The sequence below is a fragment of the Zophobas morio genome, unplaced genomic scaffold (assembly GCF_036711695.1).
Source record: "Zophobas morio isolate AGI-343-1 ecotype UQ-CSIRO unplaced genomic scaffold, CSIRO_AGI_Zmor_V1 ptg000014l, whole genome shotgun sequence".
Lineage (NCBI taxonomy): Eukaryota > Metazoa > Arthropoda > Insecta > Coleoptera > Tenebrionidae > Zophobas > Zophobas morio.
Window position 1 is genome coordinate 1,869,506 of NW_026972119.1, and position 20,996 is coordinate 1,890,501.

The 20,996-nt window shown below is 37.6% G+C and overlaps 3 protein-coding genes and 2 long non-coding RNA genes across 8 annotated transcripts in view; 2 read left to right on the forward strand and 3 right to left on the reverse strand.

Moving 5' to 3' along the window:
• Positions 1-9,960, reverse strand: Pold1 (DNA polymerase delta subunit 1). The gene is made up of 13 exons (XM_064056215.1): positions 9,737-9,960; positions 9,421-9,685; positions 4,311-4,925; positions 3,064-3,245; positions 2,783-3,016; positions 2,566-2,731; positions 2,307-2,515; positions 1,483-1,744; positions 1,198-1,431; positions 974-1,146; positions 665-914; positions 484-613; positions 1-430 (listed from the first exon to the last, which is right to left on the reverse strand). The coding sequence occupies exons 1-13, from the start codon at positions 9,784-9,786 to the stop codon at positions 51-53; spliced, it is 3,150 nt and encodes a 1,049-aa protein (XP_063912285.1). The 5' UTR covers positions 9,787-9,960; the 3' UTR covers positions 1-50.
• Positions 9,961-13,841: 3,881 nt separating this feature from the next.
• LOC135129121 (uncharacterized) lies at positions 13,842-14,565 on the reverse strand. Its single transcript, XM_064056201.1, has 2 exons — positions 14,478-14,565; positions 13,842-14,422 (listed from the first exon to the last, which is right to left on the reverse strand). Exons 1-2 carry the CDS (start codon positions 14,563-14,565, stop codon positions 13,842-13,844), a joined length of 669 nt encoding a protein of 222 aa, XP_063912271.1.
• A 1,556-nt stretch (positions 14,566-16,121) lies between these two features.
• On the forward strand, positions 16,122-17,270 carry LOC135129145 (uncharacterized). Its single transcript, XR_010280515.1, has 2 exons — positions 16,122-16,515; positions 16,578-17,270. It is a non-coding gene; the product is annotated as an uncharacterized LOC135129145 (long non-coding RNA).
• Positions 16,867-18,356, reverse strand: LOC135129144 (uncharacterized). Of its 4 annotated transcripts, none has more exons than XR_010280514.1 (3): positions 17,712-18,356; positions 17,534-17,654; positions 16,867-17,485 (listed from the first exon to the last, which is right to left on the reverse strand). It is a non-coding gene; the product is annotated as an uncharacterized LOC135129144 (long non-coding RNA). The 4 variants fall into 4 exon arrangements; XR_010280513.1 differs by having other exon boundaries at positions 16,867-17,049; positions 17,096-17,485; positions 17,534-18,356; XR_010280512.1 differs by having other exon boundaries at positions 17,534-18,026; positions 18,103-18,126.
• Positions 18,357-19,341: 985 nt separating this feature from the next.
• LOC135129135 (phosphatidylserine decarboxylase proenzyme, mitochondrial) overlaps positions 19,342-20,996 on the forward strand; it is a 32,063-nt gene continuing 30,408 nt past the window's right edge. Inside the window, exon 1 of the mRNA XM_064056216.1 lies at positions 19,342-19,622. Within this exon, the coding sequence (XP_063912286.1) occupies positions 19,588-19,622 (35 nt within the window). The 5' untranslated portion in view covers positions 19,342-19,587. The remainder of the gene's footprint in view (positions 19,623-20,996) is intronic.

Consider the following 20,996-nt stretch of genomic DNA (forward strand, 5'->3'; position numbering starts at 1 on the left):
TGAAATCACTTGCTTTTATTTAAAAATTTTAACCGGGTCATTTTACAACATTAAAAATTATCAACCAATGGATTTCCAAACCTCGAAATTTTTGTGTTGCTTTGGTCCAATTCCATTTGAACTTTTTTCCGGATATAAAAAATTGGGCAATCTCTACTAGTGCAAAGAATTTCTTCATGTAATGATCCTTGACATCTCTGACATTCTGTAAAAAGTTCTGAAAATCTGTCTTCTAACATTCTATGATGATTCAATTCTTGTTGATACAGTAGTGATTCTTTTGGCTGACAATGAATACAAACTGCTTCATGTTCAGACCCTGCGGGTAGCACTGAACGGCAACCCAAACAAGTTTCTTTTTTCTTCGTGAATGCTGCTAAAGCACCAACTTTTGATGTAACCATAGTCTTAGTTCTAGTGTGCTCTCCACCTAGAATGTGTAACTTAATACATTTATTCATTCACTTGAAAAAAAAAACCTACGCAACAAAACTGATTCAGCATTATCACCTAAAATTGGTTGAAAGATTCTAATTAACGGTTTTGAGAGTTGATTCTGTAAGTAATATTGTGAATCGATCGGAATGTTATTTTCCAAAACATAAATTGGATCCTGAAATTAAAAGAAAATTCAAAGTTGTACCAGGAGACATTTAGCTATCACCTCCGCCTTTTCAAAAGCTCTAGCATTTTTCGTGGCAGCAATTATGACATACGGTATGCGGTCTCCCAGTTTGGGAGCATTTCCTGGATCTCGTTTCGTCATCTTTTTAGACAATTCCACATGGGCCTGTTTAGCTGCGTAGTCATTTTTTGTAAGCTCTTTAGTTATTACAAGTTGAGATATATCAACATTATTTTGTAACAGATCTGAAATAACTTTTTTAGCGTAATCTACAGCTCCATCAGGATCCCTAAAATTTGAAATATGCAATATTAAAAACAACATTGATCCTCAAACGGAATAACTTACTTATCTATTAAAAGTTTCTGTAGGCATGTACCAATCACATCAACGACTAATGTACAGTTGTCTCTTCGTACAGTCTCAATTCCTTTGCAATCCATCTTGTCATATTTATCTGGTTTTGTAAAATACAAACCGGCATAACGTTTCTTATTAATCAAGAGATAGGGCCAATAAACCTTTAAATGAATAAATTCAAGTATAACAGAATTGTGTTTGATTGATCTAACCTTTTCAAATTCCAATTTTATAGGTTTAATAAATTTGGCGCTGATCAAATCAGCAGCTTCTCGCCCTAGTTCCATACTTCTTTCCAAAGACTTCACTTTAAAATTAACCATTACAGAATCTGTGTCACCATAAATAACAGTTGCATCAGCTTCATAGTTATTGGCTATTCGGTAATGTTGCTCGACTTCCATTTTAGTTTGTTCAATCATGGTACGTCCGTATGCCGTTACGCTCTAAAAATAATTTCGAACTAAGTTGTTTCACTATTTAGTGAAAATGTTTACACTTGAAATTTCTAGACAAGGTAGTTTTCCTACTTGAGCTCCAGTAAAACCATAAACAGAATTGGCTGAAATTTTGTATGCCAACTGTCGACCATCCAAAACTGCTTTAACTACAGGATCTGTAGTTTCTTTTAACGCAGCTTTCGTTTTTTTACGTGCAGCTAGAAGATGCTGCAATATGTGGGGCAGTAAACCTGGTCTCACAGTAGATTTTACAAACATACAATTCACTGGAGTAGTAGTAACCTGATCATCTGTAAGACTGTCATAAAAACGGCAATTAGTTTTAAAAATATTTAGTTGATACATATAAACTTAGGTATTATTACATGTAGTAAATGAAATTCGGAGTTGCTTTTTCATACGAGTGAAAATATATAACAGAAAATGGACGCTAAAAGACATTTTATTAGCGGTCGTACTTGTACCCATCAAATCTACTACACAGTAGGTACATCGAATGTTTTCAATATCAGTAGCAAGTTTCTCTAAATTTTTTAACGAACCATAGTAACTGGAATCGTTGTAACAAGATCCTCTTGAACAAAGTTTCCTTCATATTTTATGGCCCACAGTAGGTTTTCCGTTAGAAATTCACTAAACTATTGTGAAAACAACCAACCCAATTACTCTAAAATTTTTTATGAAACTTAAAATTATTATGCAAAAGTGAAACATTAACCAAAAACAAAAAAATTAATGACACTATAACACCGCTATTGACAGCAAATCCTATTTAAAGACACACTCTACTGGTGGTACTTTAACACGTCTCTTTCGCAAAAAATATATTGTAAGAAAAAACGATTATTACAACTACATACCCCAGTTTGTCCTTGTTATTTGGTTTAATAAGTGTCGTATAACACAAATTATGTGCAATCATTATGCTTGGGTACAAAGAACTAAAGTCGAGAGTAGCTATTGGATCAGTATAATAACCTCGCATTGGTTCGATAACGGTGGCCCCTTCGTACTGCTCCGACGAAGGTGCTCCTTGATGGGTAGGCATAAAATATCCAGCTTCTCTAGCCTAAAAAGTGTAATATATGAGACTGAAAAACAAAGAAACAAAATATCTACGTGTTTCAATAACTGAGCTACTACTTTTACTTGCTCGCCTTTAGTTAGCAAGCTAGTGATGGGGACACCCGTTACCCTAGCCATTTCAATATCGTTGGTAAAACTTCGAACGGTATTCAGTAACCTAACAGGCAGTTCAGCATCTTTTAAACAGTAAACTGCAAGTCTTTAAAACACATTTTTACAAACAGAACAAAATCATGTATGGTTACCACACCTTCTCCTGCTCTGTTCATCTCCGTTTTGTAGATCAGTAATAATACTGTAATGGACATCTTCCTTTTGTTCCCCTAAAATTTCTTGACACACACTATTTAAAGTGTAAGATCGCAGTTTGAAGTCTCTTTTAATTACCATCAGCATATCGTAAGCAACTCGACCTTCAAAATTTATTGACTTAAAAGTTCTTCTGCCAATTTTTGTTTGCGTTACAGTTTCTTTTATGGTAGACCTGTGTTAGAAAATCTAAATATAGAGTAAAACATCATTTGAGTTTACCTTATGTCTAAAATTCTCCCAAGATAATCAAAATTTTTTAATTTCAAGTAATTAGCACGCTCAATGAGATATGGAAAATCAAAATTATTTATATTATAACCAGTAAACACATCCGGGTCCACTTCTCGCACAAATACAGCCCATTGTTCCAACATTTCCTGCTCTGTATCAAAACTACGTACCTAAAACAAATGTGTTACCTTAAAGTTTTTGTAAATTCAACCAAGTGTCCTCATGTAAAAAAATGGTTTGAGGTTATTTAGACAGAAGTTCCCCCGCCTCTGAAGTGCAGTACAATATATCAAACTCTTTCTAACAACCGTAAAATTTGATTTCCAATTGTATTATTTTTTTTATGATAACATTTTTTATAGGATTCATTCCGCAAAATTTTGGGATGACGTCATGAAGTTTGGGGGGGGGGATAAATAGGTAAATTATCTTAAAAGTTTTGCAAGATTTCAGAGTAGTCGGTTTTACAGTTTTTAAGTTAAATTGTAAAATGTTATACAATTTTGATTTTTAAGGGAGGGGGGAATCTAGAGTAAAAAATCAAGGCTGATTCATAAATCACAACTGTTGGAGTAGGGTTATCTTATAAACTTTAAATAACATAAATCATAAATACAAAATTTTGAGGTGATATCATGAGTCATGATATCACCTCAAATGTCAGCAGCAATGTCATGATTCATGACATTGCTGCTGAGGATATTAGACAAGTCTTGATTAGCGTTTTACTGTCTACACGATGTTCCTAACATACACATATGATTTGACAACAATCAGCCCAGTATTTTCGGAGATTATCTGGTTAAAATAAAAATCGACTTTTTTTATTTTGCTCAAAAACACACGACCAAGGACGCAAAAGTAATTTTTTGACATCTGAGTCCAAAAAAGTGACAAGTAGTCCAAAAAAAAAAACCAAATGAGTTCAAAAAGTAATTCTGACCTTTCAGCACAAAAAGCGACACTTCATGGACGTAAAACGACTAAATTTGTAATGGTCGCCTAAAAATTAATTTAGTTTAAACAAATCTGAAAATTACCACCATTTATTTAGGTTGCAAACTTTTCCTTGAACGCAACACCAAAAGCTATCCCAAGTTTAAGTGTCTACTGCCAACCAGATTTATTCATGTTTGTTTTAAATGTTATCGTTTTCATTGTAGTAGTGTGGAACTGTGTCAACTCATCAAGTAAATAACATATTTTAATAAATCACAACTAGCTTAAAAAAATACCTCTGCATGACCTATTGGTGCACAGCTTTTCAATGTAAAAATGTTCCGAACTACAATATCTTCATCTCCATGCAACTTTACAACATTTGCTATTTGAATAACAGGATCAACTTGAGGTTCTGGAAATATTCCTTTTCGCCCAGCACATTCGATGTCAAAACTATGTATGCGAAAACGAGCCACTGAAGACCACTCTCCTTCTGGTACATGGGAAATAAAATCTGTCCATGAAACATCCACCTCAATTTGACATCTAGATGTCACACGCATGTTATTAAATGGACGCTGAAACCACTTGCCAGGTGGAAGTTCGATCCAACAGCAGCCCAAAATATTTGTATCAACCATGAAACGTGTTTCAACATCCACATTTGCTTCATAGAAATGGAAAACATGATTTGCAAGGGGCTGATAAACAACAGTGGTGCTTAATAAACGTTTGGCAGCAGCCACATGCTTTGGTAATGCCAGAGTTATTTTTGCAAAGTTAACATCATCCTCGCCTTGATACTCAACTAATGATTTTCCACTTACAATATCCACCATCAAAACTATCTCTGAAATCTTGTCCTTGTTGGATCTTGAGTCTGCTAACAATGCTTCATTTAACTTATCCTAAAACAAGTATAAAAACAAATTGATACATATATAACATAACTTGCATTCTATTTGAAATTACGAGTAAGTAATACATTTAAAATGTAATTGTATTATTCGATTCATGAAAGAATGGAATCACGCTATCAGTTTTTTAGCTTCAATTTACAATATATGATCAATATAATCTTAAACTGTTCCCTGAAATGGTTACCACTTATGGATTACCTCTATTATTATATGTTTAAAAATTGGTCTAAAGAGTTTAGACAGTACTTCCCTCACTGTCGGGAACGTGACGACTGCAAGGCTATTATGTCGTTTTTCGTATTACATTTTTGTAATTCTTGGTTTAATCAAAAAAATTAATTGACTCAGTCATTATTTTTTTTCAGACACCCTGTATAAGCAAATCTAAAAAATATTAATGCAGTGATAAATCACAAGACTCATCATTCTTTACACATTTAAGCATTTTTTCAGCAAAATTTTGCGGTGGCGTCATCAATTTTTACTTCCCGAGCGTAAGCAAAGGAAGTATTGTAATCGAGTCCGTCGGTCGACTCTCTACTTTTACGTTTTCTCGATCTTTCATGACCCCTAGAAGACGAAGAAATAGGTCTCCCATTTCCGTCTGTCTGTCCGTCTGTCCGTCTGTCCGTCTGTCCGTCTGTCCGTCCGTCTGTCCGTCTGTCCGTCTGTCCGTCCGTCTGTCCGTCTGTCCGTCTGTTGTCCCGGATTTTTATTAGACAGATAATCTCCGAAAGTACTCGACCGATTGTTGTGAAATTTTGTACTTATATTAAGAATATCATGTAGAAGGTAAAACGCTAACCAAAATTTGTCTAATCATCCCCACCACTAATGCGATGACGTCACTTCAAAATTGTACATAGTAAATGGGTTTTCAATTGTATAAAATAACATAGTCCTACACATGTAGTTTACAACTCTGAATCGACTTTTCACCCGAAACGTCCAGATTTTTGGAAAAAAAATCAAAATTATAAAACAATATTTTGAAATTTAATTTTTAATCTGCTAACCAGAATGCTTTGAAATGTTGCAGATGTTTTAAGGCTATAAAGAGCATCATAAATCTTTAGTCAAAAAATATTTACTTATCCCCTCCAAAAACTTGATGACGTCAGCTTAAAAGTTCGTGGAATAAATCATATCTAAAATGTACAAAATATGATGAGTCTGTACTTGTGATCTATCACTCCATTCATATTTTTTGGATTTGCATATACAGGGTGACTCAAAAAAATTAATGAATGCGTAAATATATTTTATTGATTTAATCAGGAACTACAAAACCGAATGCTCTGAAATCTTGCAGATGTTTTAAGGCTATAAAGAGCATCATAAATCTTTACTCAAAAAATATTTGCTTATCCCCTCCAAAAACTTGATGACGTCAGCTCAAAAGTTTGTGGAATAAATCATATCTAAAATGTACAAAATATGATGAGTCCGTACTTGTGATCTATCACTCCATTCATATTTTTTGGATTTCTATATACAGGGTGACTCCAAAAAATTAATGAATGCGTGAATATATTTTATTGAGTTAATCAAGAACTACAAAACCGAATGCTTTGAAATCTTGCAGATATTTTAAGGTTATAAAGAGCATCATAAATCTTTAGTCAGAATATAGTTGGTTATCCCCTCCAAAAACTTGTTGACGTCAGCTCAAAAGTTTGCCGAATAAATCCTATCTAGAATATACAAAATATGATGAGTCTGTACTTGTAATTTATCATTCCATTCATATTTTTTGAATTTGCATATACCGGGTGACTCAAAAAAAAATATATGAAATCTACTGCGAAAAAAAACACAATAGGCATGCAGTCGTCACGTTTCCAACAGCGAGGGAAGTACTGGCTAAACTCTTTAGACCAATTTTTTATAGGGGAATAGCAAATACATTTTGACTATAAATTTATCATGGCTATGATAACTTTAAAACATGTCCAAGATTTCAAAGCATTCGGTTTTGTAGTTCCTGATTAAATCAATAAAATAAATTCACACATTCATTAATTTTTTTGAGCCACCCTCTATATGCACATCCAAAAAATATGAATGGAATGATAAATCACAAGTACAGACTCATCATATTTTGTACATTTTAGATATGATTTATTCGGCAAACTTTTGAGCTGACGTCATCAATTTTTTGGAGGGAATGAGTAAATATATTCTGCAAGATTTCAAAGCATTCGGTTTTGGAGATTCAAAATTAAATTGCAAAATGTTTCATAATTTTGATTTTTTTTTCCAAAAATCTGGACGTTTCGGGTAAAAACTCAATTCGGAGTCATAAACTACATGTGTAGGACTATGTTATTTTATACAATTTAAAACCCATTTACTATGTACAATTTTGAAGTGACGTCATAGCATTAGTGGTGGGGATGATTAGACAAATTTTGGTTAGCGTTTTACCATCCACATGATATTCCTAATATAAGTACAAAATTTCGCAACAATCGGTCCAGTACTTTCGGAGATTATCTGTCTAATAAAAATCCGGGACGGCAGACAGACGGACAGACAGACGGAAACGGGAGACCTGTTTCTTCGTTCTCTAGGGGTCATGAAAGACCGAGAAAATGTAAAAGTTGAGAGTCGGCCGACGGACTCGATTACAATACTTCCTTTGCTTACGCTCGGGAAGTAATAAAGACAGAGAAAAGACGATATTTCACTGAAATATGACTACGGCAAAACCTAACCTTCCCAGAATATGTCAGAAAAAACGCAAAACTTTGTTCCTAATATTGTAATGGATGTCTCTGTGAAACAATATGCAAAATTTTGCTAAATTCAGGCAACTAAGTATGCAGACTCGAAATGATTTACATCCGTGTTTAGATCTCAGCGGATGTACTCTAATCCGACAATTGGTTTATTGGTAGACAAATAAGTCAATTTTTTTATTTTACCTTCATTTAACATGCATTTTTTACAAAACTCAAATTGTTGCAGCTCTGTGCCTTATTAGATTGCGGCCACGTATTGCTACTCTCTACGTGCGCAAGTTATCGGTTATATACAACTAGACAAATATTGCGCAAACAATTTTGTAATGTAATTGTGATTAAAAATCAGGGTGGAATCATAAACCACAAGTGTACGAGTGTTTTTTTTTTAAATTTAAAAATATTCAATGTAGGTACAAAATTTTGAAGGGAAGTCATCAAATTGTTGATGGAGACGATTAGACAAATTTTAGTTGGCGTTTTACTATCTACTCGATAATCCCAAAGTGCATATAAAATTTCACAATCGTCGGTAGTTTCAAAGATTATCTGTCCGATAAAAATCGACAGAGACGAGAGACTAATGTTTTCGTACTCTAGGGGTCATAAAACATCGAGAAAACATGAAGGTAGTTAGTCGCTCGCTGGACCTTATTACAATATCTACTTATTTCGGCCACGATCGGGAAATAAAAATTACACCAGATTCTACAATTTTAACCGTTTATATTTTCAAATATCCCAAACCACGGCCAAAGAACAAATAAGTCAACAAACCGTACCTTCTAATTATATGAAATCAGGATAATCATCATTCGTAATGAATATAGCTATTGCTAAAAAGAGACGACAGTTCAATTTTTTGCTAAGGAGCTGTTGCCCGTGCGGTGTACTTTTCGAACGATGCTTATGTAATTTTTGAATGGAGAAACTCAAATGTGTTCAACAAAATTATAATGCATAAAAAATTCCTTTGCAACATTATCTCCTAGCAGGAAATTAATTTTTATTATGGCCGTCTTTTCTATCATTATTATTTATTACATTACTAGAAGAGCTGTTGCCCGCTGTTCCACTTGGGTGAATTTCGCAATTAGATCACATCATTTTCCACCCTGTTCACTTCCTCCTTCCCAATGAACCTATCTAACTTAAAAACTGACAGGAGTCCCACATAAACTTTCATCCCCTATTTTAGACCGTTAGGAAAGGAATTTCCAAAAATCCTTTCTTAGTGGGAACTTATAACACAAAAGGAACCTACTGTCCAATTTCATGTTTTTAGCTTCAATAGTTTAGTATCGGCGTTGATAAATCAGTCAGTCTGTCAGTCAGGACAAACACTTTTATATATTAAGATTGTGTTTGTGTCACTATTGTCCTGTCTAAGCTATCAACTTGCCTATCATAGGCAAGCATAAGTTGCCGATTTGCCAAAACTGAACTTTTCTCTTTTAATGACTGTATGGAGGAGTATATTCCCATGTGTTGACTACACACAACAGTCAGTTAGAGGAAGTGTTTATTCCTGTAAATTTGAAGGTCTATTGTGCGCCTCAACGTTAAACAAAAATAGAGTGTCTAAACTTTGTAACAAAATTTCTGCGTCGTATTTGAGAGTACCAAATTTGATGTGCATTTTCCTCGTCATGTGTCCACAGAATTTGTAATACACAGACCATATAACATATTCTGTTCTTTCATGAACTGACCTATAAATGCTGACATAAATCGCTTACTTTAAAGTTACGTATGTCATGTTGAGAAAAACTGTTTGGTAAATTCACATAAAAGTATGGTGAAAACCCATGGATATGACAACACACACTGTTGCCCGTTTTTGTAACACCAAACATGCGTATCACAGGTACAAGACCTGTTTGAGCTCCAGGCATACCCCTATACGGTTGTCCTAAATAGTGATCCAACTCCAATTCTTGAAAAATTAAAGCATCTTCTGTAGGATTTATTGAACCAGTCGGAGGCCGAAATAATGGATCATTCCTACGGGAACATTATTTTTATTACGAATAATATGATCACTTTTTTACTTACTTAAATTTTTTGCAGTTTGTACTTGGGCCAGTGTTAGTGCGTTTGGCCATTTTATCACATTAAAGTATTCTCTGTTACCAGTTACTTTTTACACAATGGTTTAAATGCGAAATGAACATACAAAAGAAACTAGCATAATAAACTAGTAAAACCAAGTAAAACCGTCTTTGGATGATAAAGCCGTCCACACCGTCTTTTCCCGCGCAAGGTACAACTGACGTATAGGTTATGTGGTCTTATGTCAGAGTGAGGAAAAAAAACGAAGGACGAAGGTTCTCAAAGACCTTTTATTTCTAGACGGTCCACCATGCTCACATGTTTATGTCACAAATAAACATGGAGGAATGAATTTGTATAATGGGTGGTATCATGGAAGTAATATGATATTGATAAGTAAACGAATTTGACCTTTACCCATTAATGATCCTTACCATTAACATTAACATCGATTAAATATATACAGGGTGAGTACCTATTATAATAACGGGACCCTGAGCAAATTTCAGTGCAACACAAAATACATATCTCATACGTAAGTCTTTTTATAGTTTATTTTTCTAAAATGTACAAACATAATTACCTAGTTGTTAATTTTGACTTTCGCAATCATTCTATTTGTCAATTTGGAGTTCCGATAAGTTTTTAGTCTTCGCGATAAGATGAGGGTTAAATATACGAACGATGAAAAGGTTTGTAATTGTTGTCGTCGAATTACTAACGGAAACGGTTTTAGTACAGGTTTATTTACAATACCAACTACAAAAATGATAACACGGCCCAAGGTTGTATGTGTATGTCCACGTGGAGGTCTTGAAGAGAGGACGTCTGGACACGGTGAGTGGTCGGAGAAGAAGAGAGTCTGTTTTACGTTTCCACCGTGGCGTTTCCTCTTTGGGCTTGCGCGTTGTAACTGCCAATCCGGTGGCTGCATTATGTATGTATAACTGGTTGCCTACTTCCAGGCGGCCACAGTAGTCCCCTCCCAGTGACTACGTTTCGTAGTCGCGGAATTTCACTGGTGGCCTGGCTGTTCTTCCTGACCTTGTAGTGGTGCTCGTCGACGCAGGTGTTGTCGGGACCTGTTGCGTTGGGGGCTGCACATGAGGCGGAGTGCAGGACTCTGCCGATATGAAAGCCGGTTTTACTCGGTCCAGGCTCACTGTGGTTTCTCTTCCATTCTTGCTTATCACTATCACCTTGTCTGTACGTCGTAATACGTGGTGTGGTCCGGTGTATGGTGGTTGTAGCGGCTTCCTGACTGAGTCATCTCTGAGGAAGATGTGGGAACAGTCAGACAGCTCTGGGTGTACAAAAGTCTTGTGGTGGCCATGGTGGGTTGCTGGCCTTGGTCGGACGTTGCGCATGTGGAGCCTCAACTTGTCGACGAAATTGCTGGGGTCGACTTCTGGCTCGTCGTTTGCGAAGAAAAATTCCCCCGGGATTCGTAGTTGCGTGCCGTAAGTCAGCTCGGCTGGGGAACACTGAAGGTCGTCCTTGATTGTTGTCCTTAAACCTAACAGCACCGTAGGTAGGATGTCGTACCAGTCACTGGTCTCGTGGCACATGATGGCGGCTTTGATCGTTCTGTGCCACCTCTCGATCATCCCGTTGCACTGTGGTCGGTATGGCGTGGTTCGGCAACGTTTAGTGCCCAAAAGGTCTGTGAGGGCAGACATCAGTGTGGCCTCGAACTGCCGGCCTTGGTCAGTTGTAATACGGTGGGGGCAACCGAACCGCGCAACCCAGGTTGCGTAAAAGGTTTTCGCCACCGTCTCCGCCGTCATGTCCGTCATGGGAATTACTTCTGGCCATCGGGTGAACCTGTCTGTCATCGTGAGGCAGTACCGGTGTCCCTGTGATGGTGGTAATGGCCCAACGATGTCCATGTGTACATGTTCGAATCGGCATTCTGTAAGTTCAAAATGTTTTAGGGGTGTTCTAGTGTGCCTACTCACCTTTGACCGCTGGCAAGGAAGGCATTCGCGCGCCCATTTTTTTATGTTGCGTTCCATGTATGGCCACACGAAACTTTTATGTACCGCCTTGAATGTGGCTTTGCCGCCTGGGTGTGATTTGGAATGTACCATGTCAAATACCCTTTTTCGTAAGTGGAGGGGTATGTAGGGGCGAATTCTCCCCGTGGCTGTGTCGCACCAGATCGCCGTATCCGAATTCATGGGTGTGAGATTCTGGAGTTTCAAACTGGTACTGGAATTCAGCAGGTTTCTCAACTCCAGGTCTTGTTCTTGGGCGGAGGCGAGTTCGTCCGGGTCGATCACTGCTGCCGTGTGAACTTCGCTGATTCGGGATAATGTGTCCGCCACCATGTTGTTTTCGCCCGGTATGTGTTCTATCTCCGTAGTGAACTGACTGATGAAGTCGAGTTGGCGTAGCTGCCTCGGGGAAGCTTTCTCTGAGTTCTGTTTGAAGACGTAAATCAAAGGCTTGTGGTCCGTTCTAACCGTGAAGACTCTCGCTTCTACCATGTAGCGAAAGAATTTGATGGCTTCGTATATCGCGAGCAGTTCGCGGTCGTACGTGCTGTACCTTCGTTGGGTGTTGGTCAACTTTTTTGAGAAAAATCCCAGGGGTTGCCAGTCGCCTTTAACCTCCTGCTCCAACACAGCCCCCATGGCTGTATCCGAAGCATCGGTGGTCAATCTTAATGAGGCATTCTCGGAAGGGTGTGCTAGCAGCGCAGCATTGGACAACTCGCTCTTGCACTGGCTGAACGCTTCTTCCGCCTCGTTGGTCCAGCTGATTGGCGTCTTGTCATTTTTTTTCGAATTTCGCAGATACACATGTAGAGGTGCTTGGATAGATGCGGCATTTTTGACGAAGCGACGATAAAAGTTGATCATGCCGAGAAACTTTCGTAAGTCCTTCACAGTTTGCGGCTTAGGAAACTCACTTATCGCCGTCACTTTCGCGGTTGCTGGACGGGTCCCGTGAGTCGAAATGCTATGTCCTAGGTACTCCACTTCGCTTGCCCTGAACACGCACTTTGCTGCATTAACCACGATTTGGTGTTGCTTCAGTCTTTCAAACAGCGTTTTTAAATGTCGCACGTGCTCCTCTGGGTTCGCGGAAAAAACTAAAATATCGTCTATATATGCGAAACAAAAGTCTAAATCGTTGAGCACATTATTGAGGTGTCTTTGAAAAGTTTGCGCGGCATTGCGTAGGCCAAAAGTCATCACTGTGAACTCAAATAAACCGAATGGCGTACACACTGCAGTTTTTGGGATGTCCTCGTCGGCCACTCGAATTTGGTGGTAAGCACGTACCAAATCTATCGTGGAGAACACCGTTTTTCCCTCTAGTCTGGCCGAGAAGTCCTGGATGTGTGGTATGGGGTATCTGTCTGGGATTGTTACCCCGTTCAGCCTCCGATAATCCCCACAAGGACGCCATTCCCCAGGATTCTTCTTCTGTACGAGGTGCAGTGGGCTGGCCCATGGACTGCTGGAGGGGCGACACCACCCTTGCTCCAACATGTACTGGATCTCAGCTTTGGCAGCCTTGAGTTTCTCCGGTGGTAGTCTGCGTGGTGTTTCAGCTACAGGAGGGCCTGTTGTGTATATGTGATGCACTACGGAGCTGGATGTTTGACTTCCCGGACGTGGTGCTTTCGTCAATTCCGGGTATTCCGCCAGCAGGTTGTGGTAGCTGGAGGTTTTTGCCACCGTCGTAATGCGTGGTACGGAGCAGGCCAATACGAAACCAGGGGAAGAGAGATGTGTCAAGGGGTCTACCAGCTTCCGGTTTCTCAGGTCCGGTAGGAGGTGGTAGTACTCGAGAAAATCGGCCCCTATTATTGGTTTCTCGACGTCCGCGAGGATGAAAACCCATTTAAAAGTTCTGCGTAGCTTCAAGTCAACCACCATGAATTTCTGGCCGAACGTGGGGATGGGTGTGTTGTTCGCTGCAAATAGGGCGGGTGTATCTTGTGTCTGTGACTGAGCCTTACCTGAAAACGTTTTCGGCAGGACTGAGACCTCTGCTCCGGTATCGACTAGATACCTGATACCGGATTTGGGATCCGTGACGAAGAGACGATGATGACGCGCGTCGTCGTGTACCGCCTCGATACCCGACGGCGCCTCTAGTTTTCCGGCTGTACAAACGTGCAGGGTTTGAAACACTTTCGGGCGTTTACACCGAACTTGGCGTGGTAATAACAAACGCCATTTTGATCCGTGCGTTGCCTGCTGTGTGTCCTTGACCGATTTCGGCTGTCATTTTGCCGTGCTTGTGGACTGCGCCCTCTCGTGTTGGTTAGGTGATTTACGGCTACCGATAAGGCCGCCATCTGTTTCTGGAGGTCTGCAATTACCGTAATGAGGTTAGTTTCCTGCGTTGGTACGATGGTGTTCTGCCGCGTCGTGTCGCTGGTGGCGCCTATCGCGTTGATACTGGAAGCCATAGCGTTGCTTCTGTGTATTTCCGCCAATTTGTCCGCGATTTCTGCCATCTTTTCCAGCGGTACTCCCTCGCTCGCAGACAGCACGAGTTGGACATGTGGTGGAAGTCGCTGTAGCCAGAGCGTTTTTATGACTTCGCTATTCATCTGCTGCCCCGCGAGTGCCTTCATTTCGCGGAATAACTGGGATGGTTGTCGGTCCCCTAGCTCCATCTCGTTTATCAGCTTGCGTAGCTGCTTCTCCTGTGAGTCGGTGTAGGCGGCTATCAGTTTCTTCTTAATTGTGTCGTACCTCTCTTTGTCTGGTGGGTTCGCTACGTCTGTGACCGGCTGGAGTGTGCTCTAGCTTCCGGATGGCTTCTTGCTGTTTTTCGAGTTGCTGTTGCAGTTCTTCGGCAGTCGGCATGTTCGTACCCGTAGTTCTTCGATCACGTCGGGGTCACCAATTGTAATTGTTGTCGTCGAATTACTAACGGAAACGGTTTTAGTACAGGTTTATTTACAATACCAACTACAAAAATGATAACACGGCCCAAGGTTGTATGTGTATGTCCACGTGGAGGTCTTGAAGAGAAGAGGACGTCTGCACACGGTGAGTGGTCGGAGAAGAAGAGAGTCTGTTTTACGTTTCCACCGTGGCGTTTCCTCTTTGGGCTTGCGCGTTGTAACTGCCAATCCGGTGGCTGCATTATGTATGTATAACTGGTTGCCTACTTCCAGGCGGCCACAGGTTGATACCTATGATCTTGGTTTTTGGGAGAATGCGGAAAAAATGCCGTTGCAGCAGCAAATCTCTACGAAAGAAAATATCCCGATAGGCGACATTCATCCGACCAAATCTTTAGATGTTTAGAAAAAACGTTAAGACAAAATTTGCCGAAAGAAACAAGAAATAGAGGACTTACCACTACTGGTGTCGAAAATGAAATTCGTATAACTGAAACTGTAGACAATGACCCGCATGTGAGCCAAAGATTTATAGCACGACAGGTAGGAATATCTCAATCTTCCGTTTTTTAATTAACTTTTATTCACGCATAATTTGTGCAGTGCATTTTTTCTAACACTGGTCATAGAGATTTCCATGTTAAATTGTGTATGCCATGCGTGTTAACTTATGTTTTGGTGACTCCATTTTTGCCACGATGGTTCAACACTGTCACTGTTTTCCGTTTTCCTTTTTGTTGTCTTGAGTTGCTACTTGAGCGTCGACTGGTACCTACTCAAGCATCAACTAGAAAAACCAGAAACATTTTGAGTTGAACTCAAGTTGGTACTTCGTACTTCCGAGTATGAGCATTTCCTCACTTTTATTCATACCGCCCAATGTGACTTCGACCACATGTTCCTTCTACATATATTCAGATTTCAGATTGAAAACATACAAAATTTTGAGGATGGTGTGATAATTTTTGTGGGGAGTATATTTAAACTCGTGAAAGTTTTTATTTTCTAACAAAATTTAGATGGAGTTTACACAAGTAAACACCTAATCAGTAAACAATATTTTTCAAGATCAACATTTTTCTGTTATTAATATTTATTAGGTAAATATAAAAATTTCTATTAATTAGGCATTAATACAATTAATAATTGATACAAGTGAAAGGTGATGGTAAGTATATATAAATTAAGACATTTTTAGAGCACAGAAAGTTGTAATTTGACAATCAATTTTTATTTTCTAAAAACTAGATTTTTGCTAATTTGACACAATATTCTTGGGTAACTTTTCCTTCTGCGAATTTTTTTATAGTGTTATATACTTGGATCCTTTTATTCCTAGCCTTTGTTCTTACAGTTCGTTTTTTTTTTTGACAGCACCAACAAGATACCTATTTATGGTTGGTGGTTTGTGTCACGTTTGTCTTTTACAGATTCGATCTCTGTGTATTATTTTGGAAATCAATCCTTATAACATTTTATTGCCAATAACAAGACGGGCAGTGTACAGTTAAATCCATAAGGTTGTAACCACTCGTTAAATTGTAAGGTTGGCATTACAGCCAATGGTGTTTTTCACATGAACAGATTGGTAGCGGCGCATATGTCAAAATTTGACAATTACGCACGAGAGTTTTATTTAAATATCTCACAGTTTGTTATTAAACCATACCATTGAAAAATGGTACCGACACGGCATATTGTGGTAAATAAGCAGATGAAAATGGCACTTGCCAACTGCCACAATGAATTGAAACTTGCTTATCCCCAAGCATCCTCCCGAGAACTTGAATTCAAGCTTGTAAAAATCTTTTCAGTATGTAGTTATTCTTATACCATGGAAAGAGAGTACTATACTATGAGAGTAACGTATCGACATTCGGAACTTTTTTCATGTTATTACAACATGGTGGTATGTCGAAGGACTTTTAGTTTTAACTATCTCAAGTTGAAAGTGTATATCTCGCTTTTTAGTACAACATTGTCTTTTCAAGTTTTATACCCACTCTTTATATCCTACACAATACAACTAAATGTCCCTCATTAAATTCAAGCACTGCATACTTTCCCTGTAAACTTATCATTAATTCCTATCCTTTCCATAGTGTTCTCGATGTCAAGCCCACAAAATTATAACCCAACACCAATCTGGAGAACCGTTACAAGAAGCAAAGTGGAAACCAAAACAAAAATCGCAGTGGTATTCAAATTTGGAATTTAAAGAAGATCTAACCTACCGTATATTTGACAAAAACAAAAAAAATGAGTTTTTTACTCTTCAGGATTTGTTTATTTTTGCGAAAGAACATCCAGAATATACAGCAAGTTTAAATACTTTACGTTGAGTATTAAAATCCATGGGATTCAGATTTAAGAAAGTTAACAACAGAAAAATAATTGCTTTTTGGTTATTTGGTCTATGTGTTCCCAATGTTTCTAACCACTCCTGTAACAGTAAGTTTAAATAAGCCGTCAAATTATTTTCAACATACCTATTATTTTAGCCTCTGAATTTTGTGAAGTTACATTTTGTTCATTATTACCACTAAAATCGTCAGGACGGAGGAGCATAGCCAGACCTATCGCCTTCAACCAAATCCCTTGTACATTTTGTAAATAATAAGTAGTACCAAATATTAGAGTTATTAAACATAACATTAAAGACTTGTTGGTGTCCCATTTTTTTGAGGAAAAATTGGTCATCCATTGCAACTAATTAAGGTGATCTACCCATTATAGACAATTTTGGTGTTGCTCGCGAGATTGATCATTTCAGTCGAGAGAGCTGATCCTTCGAGTCATAGTTAGCCACACATATAATTATCACGTATACTCATGTACAATAATTTAAACAAATTCTGAATATCTCAGTTATTCCCCATCTGTAAAGTAATTTTTATGAAGCAGCAACAATAAATAAATCAATTCACCTTGTTTTTTTACCAGCCCAATATTTGATTTCATTCGTGACCACAATATTTTTGGGTTCATTTTATCGTAATTCGTAAACGTATCGACTGCAAGTCTAAATTACAGCAGGTGGCATTCTTTCTACAGATGAAAGATAAAACACGTTTCTATTTATCGTTGCTCTTGTATTATAATTACCATGAAGACTCAGGTTATCCTGTTTTTATTGAAAATTGTTTATCAGTTTGTACAATATTGCGACAAGTTACAATGATAATTATGAAATAACCTGTGCAGGAGTGCAAGAATTGCAGTGAAGTCGAACGTAATCATGTGTCGCGAATACATGAATGAACTGACATTATATTGACAGGTCACCAAATATGTCACCAGCACGGTGGTAGAAGTAAGGTGTGGAAACCTCATTCATAACTTTCCTCAAAATCATTGGTAGAAAACACAAATCGCGTGGTTTGGATTATATGTCATTATCTGTCCACACCGCAGCGACGTCTAGAGAGATCAGTTGAAATTAAGTAATAGAAAACTGTATTAAATCTTTGACATTTATGCCAATGTCATTTATTACCCAATCACAAATGTCGAATCATCCACCAATCACACGATTCACACCAAAGACCAACCACAAACCGTAGTGCTGTGATTTATTTTCCCTCCAACGAATCTGTCACTTATTTCATTCATAAATACACTGACAAGTTGAAATGTTAATACATAGATGGACATACTGTGCTGCATACTATTTCGTAGTAAATAAGCCTACTGGGATGCGTGTTTTATTCAACAAATTGGAGCGGCTTGTTTCCACACCTTACTTCTACCACCGTGGTCACCAGGTTATTAAAAGACAGATTTACACTGAATAATTTTTAAAAATTTACACTAGGGAGTGGTTACAACCTTATGGATTTGAGTTTAGTGCAATGCCGATAGTCACCAAATATTCTTCAACAAATTTGGGTGAACTGGTATGAACTATAAAATAAATATTCTTTTTCCAATTTCTGCTAATAAAATGCTCATTTTGTATGTTAAATCTCGCTATTAAAACAATAGTTTAATCGAAAGGATAAATAAAATGTTTTATAGTAACACTTTATTCACACTGTCATTGACAACACGAATAAAGTAACAAATCTAAAAATTCGCACTACCACTGAAATTTTCGTTGCTATAGATGTGTGGATATTCAACTAAAATTTGCAACGCTTGATAGTCCACCTCCTGTAAAACAATCCTAATGAAAGTCCAGGAACATCCTTTGAATTTGAGCGTGACGAAAGTACAGGCAGCTTAGGCAATTTACCTTATTTAAATGTTCATCATATTAGTAATAACTAGTACAATTAATATTTATGTATATGGATTACCTAAACAATAAATTTTTTGAAAAATTTTGCGAAATTGGAAAAAATCTTGTATGATACACGATAATAAACGCATTTTATCCACTCAAAAACATTATCCCACTCGGCTTCCCCTCGTGTGCTAAACTGTTTTTTCGTTGGATAAAATTTACTTTTATTTACTTATACCATAAATAGCTATTTTATTTCCAGACTACAGAATATTCTACGGTGTGTAGATTTCTCTGATCCAGCCTCGGACCACGGCCGATTGTAATATTAAAGATTTAATAATTTATTAATAAATCTTTCAAACCATCTACCTATATCAATCATCCACCTTTCCCTATCAAAATACATAGATTTGGTCGTGCTCTGGCGGCGCAGTTTTATTAAGTTCGATACCTATGGCACACTATATCCTATGGTTCGATACCTTTGATTTTAATATTTGATTTTACACGTCAGTGGTTTTAAGATACAGTAGTGTGTGTTGCATATCGGATAGTACTTACTACTACTTACTGCTACTTACTAACAATTGATGGAAATGATGCACTGACCTTCACAGTGTTGGGGGTAATGTTTATTAGTTGAGTGGTCGTGTGGAAAGTGAGGTTAAATTTTAGCAACCTGTAAATACAGTTTAAATTTGGTTTTAATTTATTGTGTTATTGGATCTCTATGTTACAAGTGAAATTGTACTAATGGCTTCTTACTGTACAAACGGTGCCTTATTAAAGTAAGTAAACATATTAGTAGGTTAGGAGATCCACATCCAAAGTTTAAATATTTTTTGATTTTACAGTGCTTATTTTTGGTCTGTGCTCATATTTTTTTTAATAACATGTGCATTTGCATGTTCTGTTTCTACAAAAATAAAAAATGTGCAGTAGGTACATCATGTTGATCTACTATGTGTACATAGATCAACGTGATGTGCCTGTTAGTAGCAACTGCTGTTAAAAACCATTAAAAACGAAATTAATGAGGCTTGTTCATAATAGATGTGATGGTTCCTTTGCTACCTGAAGGAAAATCAATTTTTCATCCGATGACCTTACTTTACATTTTATCGATCAAAATTGAAAACACGTAAAAGTACTAATAAAAAATTGGTCGAAGATTATTTCGACAGAACTTCCCTCGCCCATAACGTACAGTACATCAAAGCCAACTGTTTCGAAAAAGTAAAACGTAATTTGCGAATTTTACTTTTTTTATGACAAACATTATAAATAAAAATAAAAATATGTATGTAATATGTTCAAGTAAAGGTAAAGAAACGTTGTGAGTGCAAATTTGCCTGAATCAACTTTGGCTGTCATTTTAACTTATAATAGTTAAAAATACATGGCTGTATGAGCACGAGCAGGGCTGTAAAAATTTTAAGTGACATTTTCATGTTGAATACAGTGACTTGGTAAATTGATGTTTACAAGTGAGGAACAAATAAAACACTTTACGTGCTTACCACCGGAACAAAACTTCGTTGGTTGAACGAAACGGCGAATTGTTGCGCCAGCAGATTGGTAGACTGACGAACTCAGTCGGGGAAAACCGCAGGATACTAAAAGGAACAAAATCACGGCACAAATTGCTGAATTTGCACAGAGCGAAAACTTGAAGTTATTCCTGACGTGATCTTTTGCTTGGAAACGAGATCAAATCAATATGGCGAATAGTCGAGTCGAGTCACCGAGTCACCTTCTCCCCAAACCCATACCCTCTGCACATCTCTCGCTTAAATTAGTGGTTTTTCTTTTATTCATATTTCTACCCTTTTCTTACTAAGTAGAAGCCCGGTGCGCAAAATTTTGATTCAAATCGGGACACCATAACTCCTTTCTTTCGTATTAATGAACACGTATACGACGCACGCCGAGGCTGTACCTCTGAGCTGTTCCTGCTATAACATTACGTTCGGTATTGGTAAAGAACAAGGCGGTTTAAACATTAAAAAAAATTGTAGTAAAAGACAAAATCAACACATATTCATAAACCACAAGTAGATAAGTTTATTATTTCATATATATATTTATGCAATATAACGAGCGGACGTCATCAAATTGTTGTTGGAGATGATTCTCCCAATTTTGGTAATTCAACTGACAAT

Coding starts and splice junctions, on each gene's coding strand:
- Pold1 (XM_064056215.1), bottom strand. CDS start 9,786: ATGGCCAAACGCACTAACACTGGCCCAAGTACAAACTGCAAAAAATTT. Junction 4,926..9,420: donor ATGACATACGTAACTTTAAA/GTAAGCGATTTA, acceptor TACTTGTTTTAG/GATAAGTTAAATGAAGCATT. Junction 3,246..4,310: donor CACCAATAGGTCATGCAGAG/GTATTTTTTTAA, acceptor CATTTGTTTTAG/GTACGTAGTTTTGATACAGA.
- LOC135129121 (XM_064056201.1), bottom strand. CDS start 14,565: ATGCCGACTGCCGAAGAACTGCAACAGCAACTCGAAAAACAGCAAGAA. Junction 14,423..14,477: donor CACTCCAGCCGGTCACAGAC/GTAGCGAACCCA, acceptor AGAAACTGATAG/CCGCCTACACCGACTCACAG.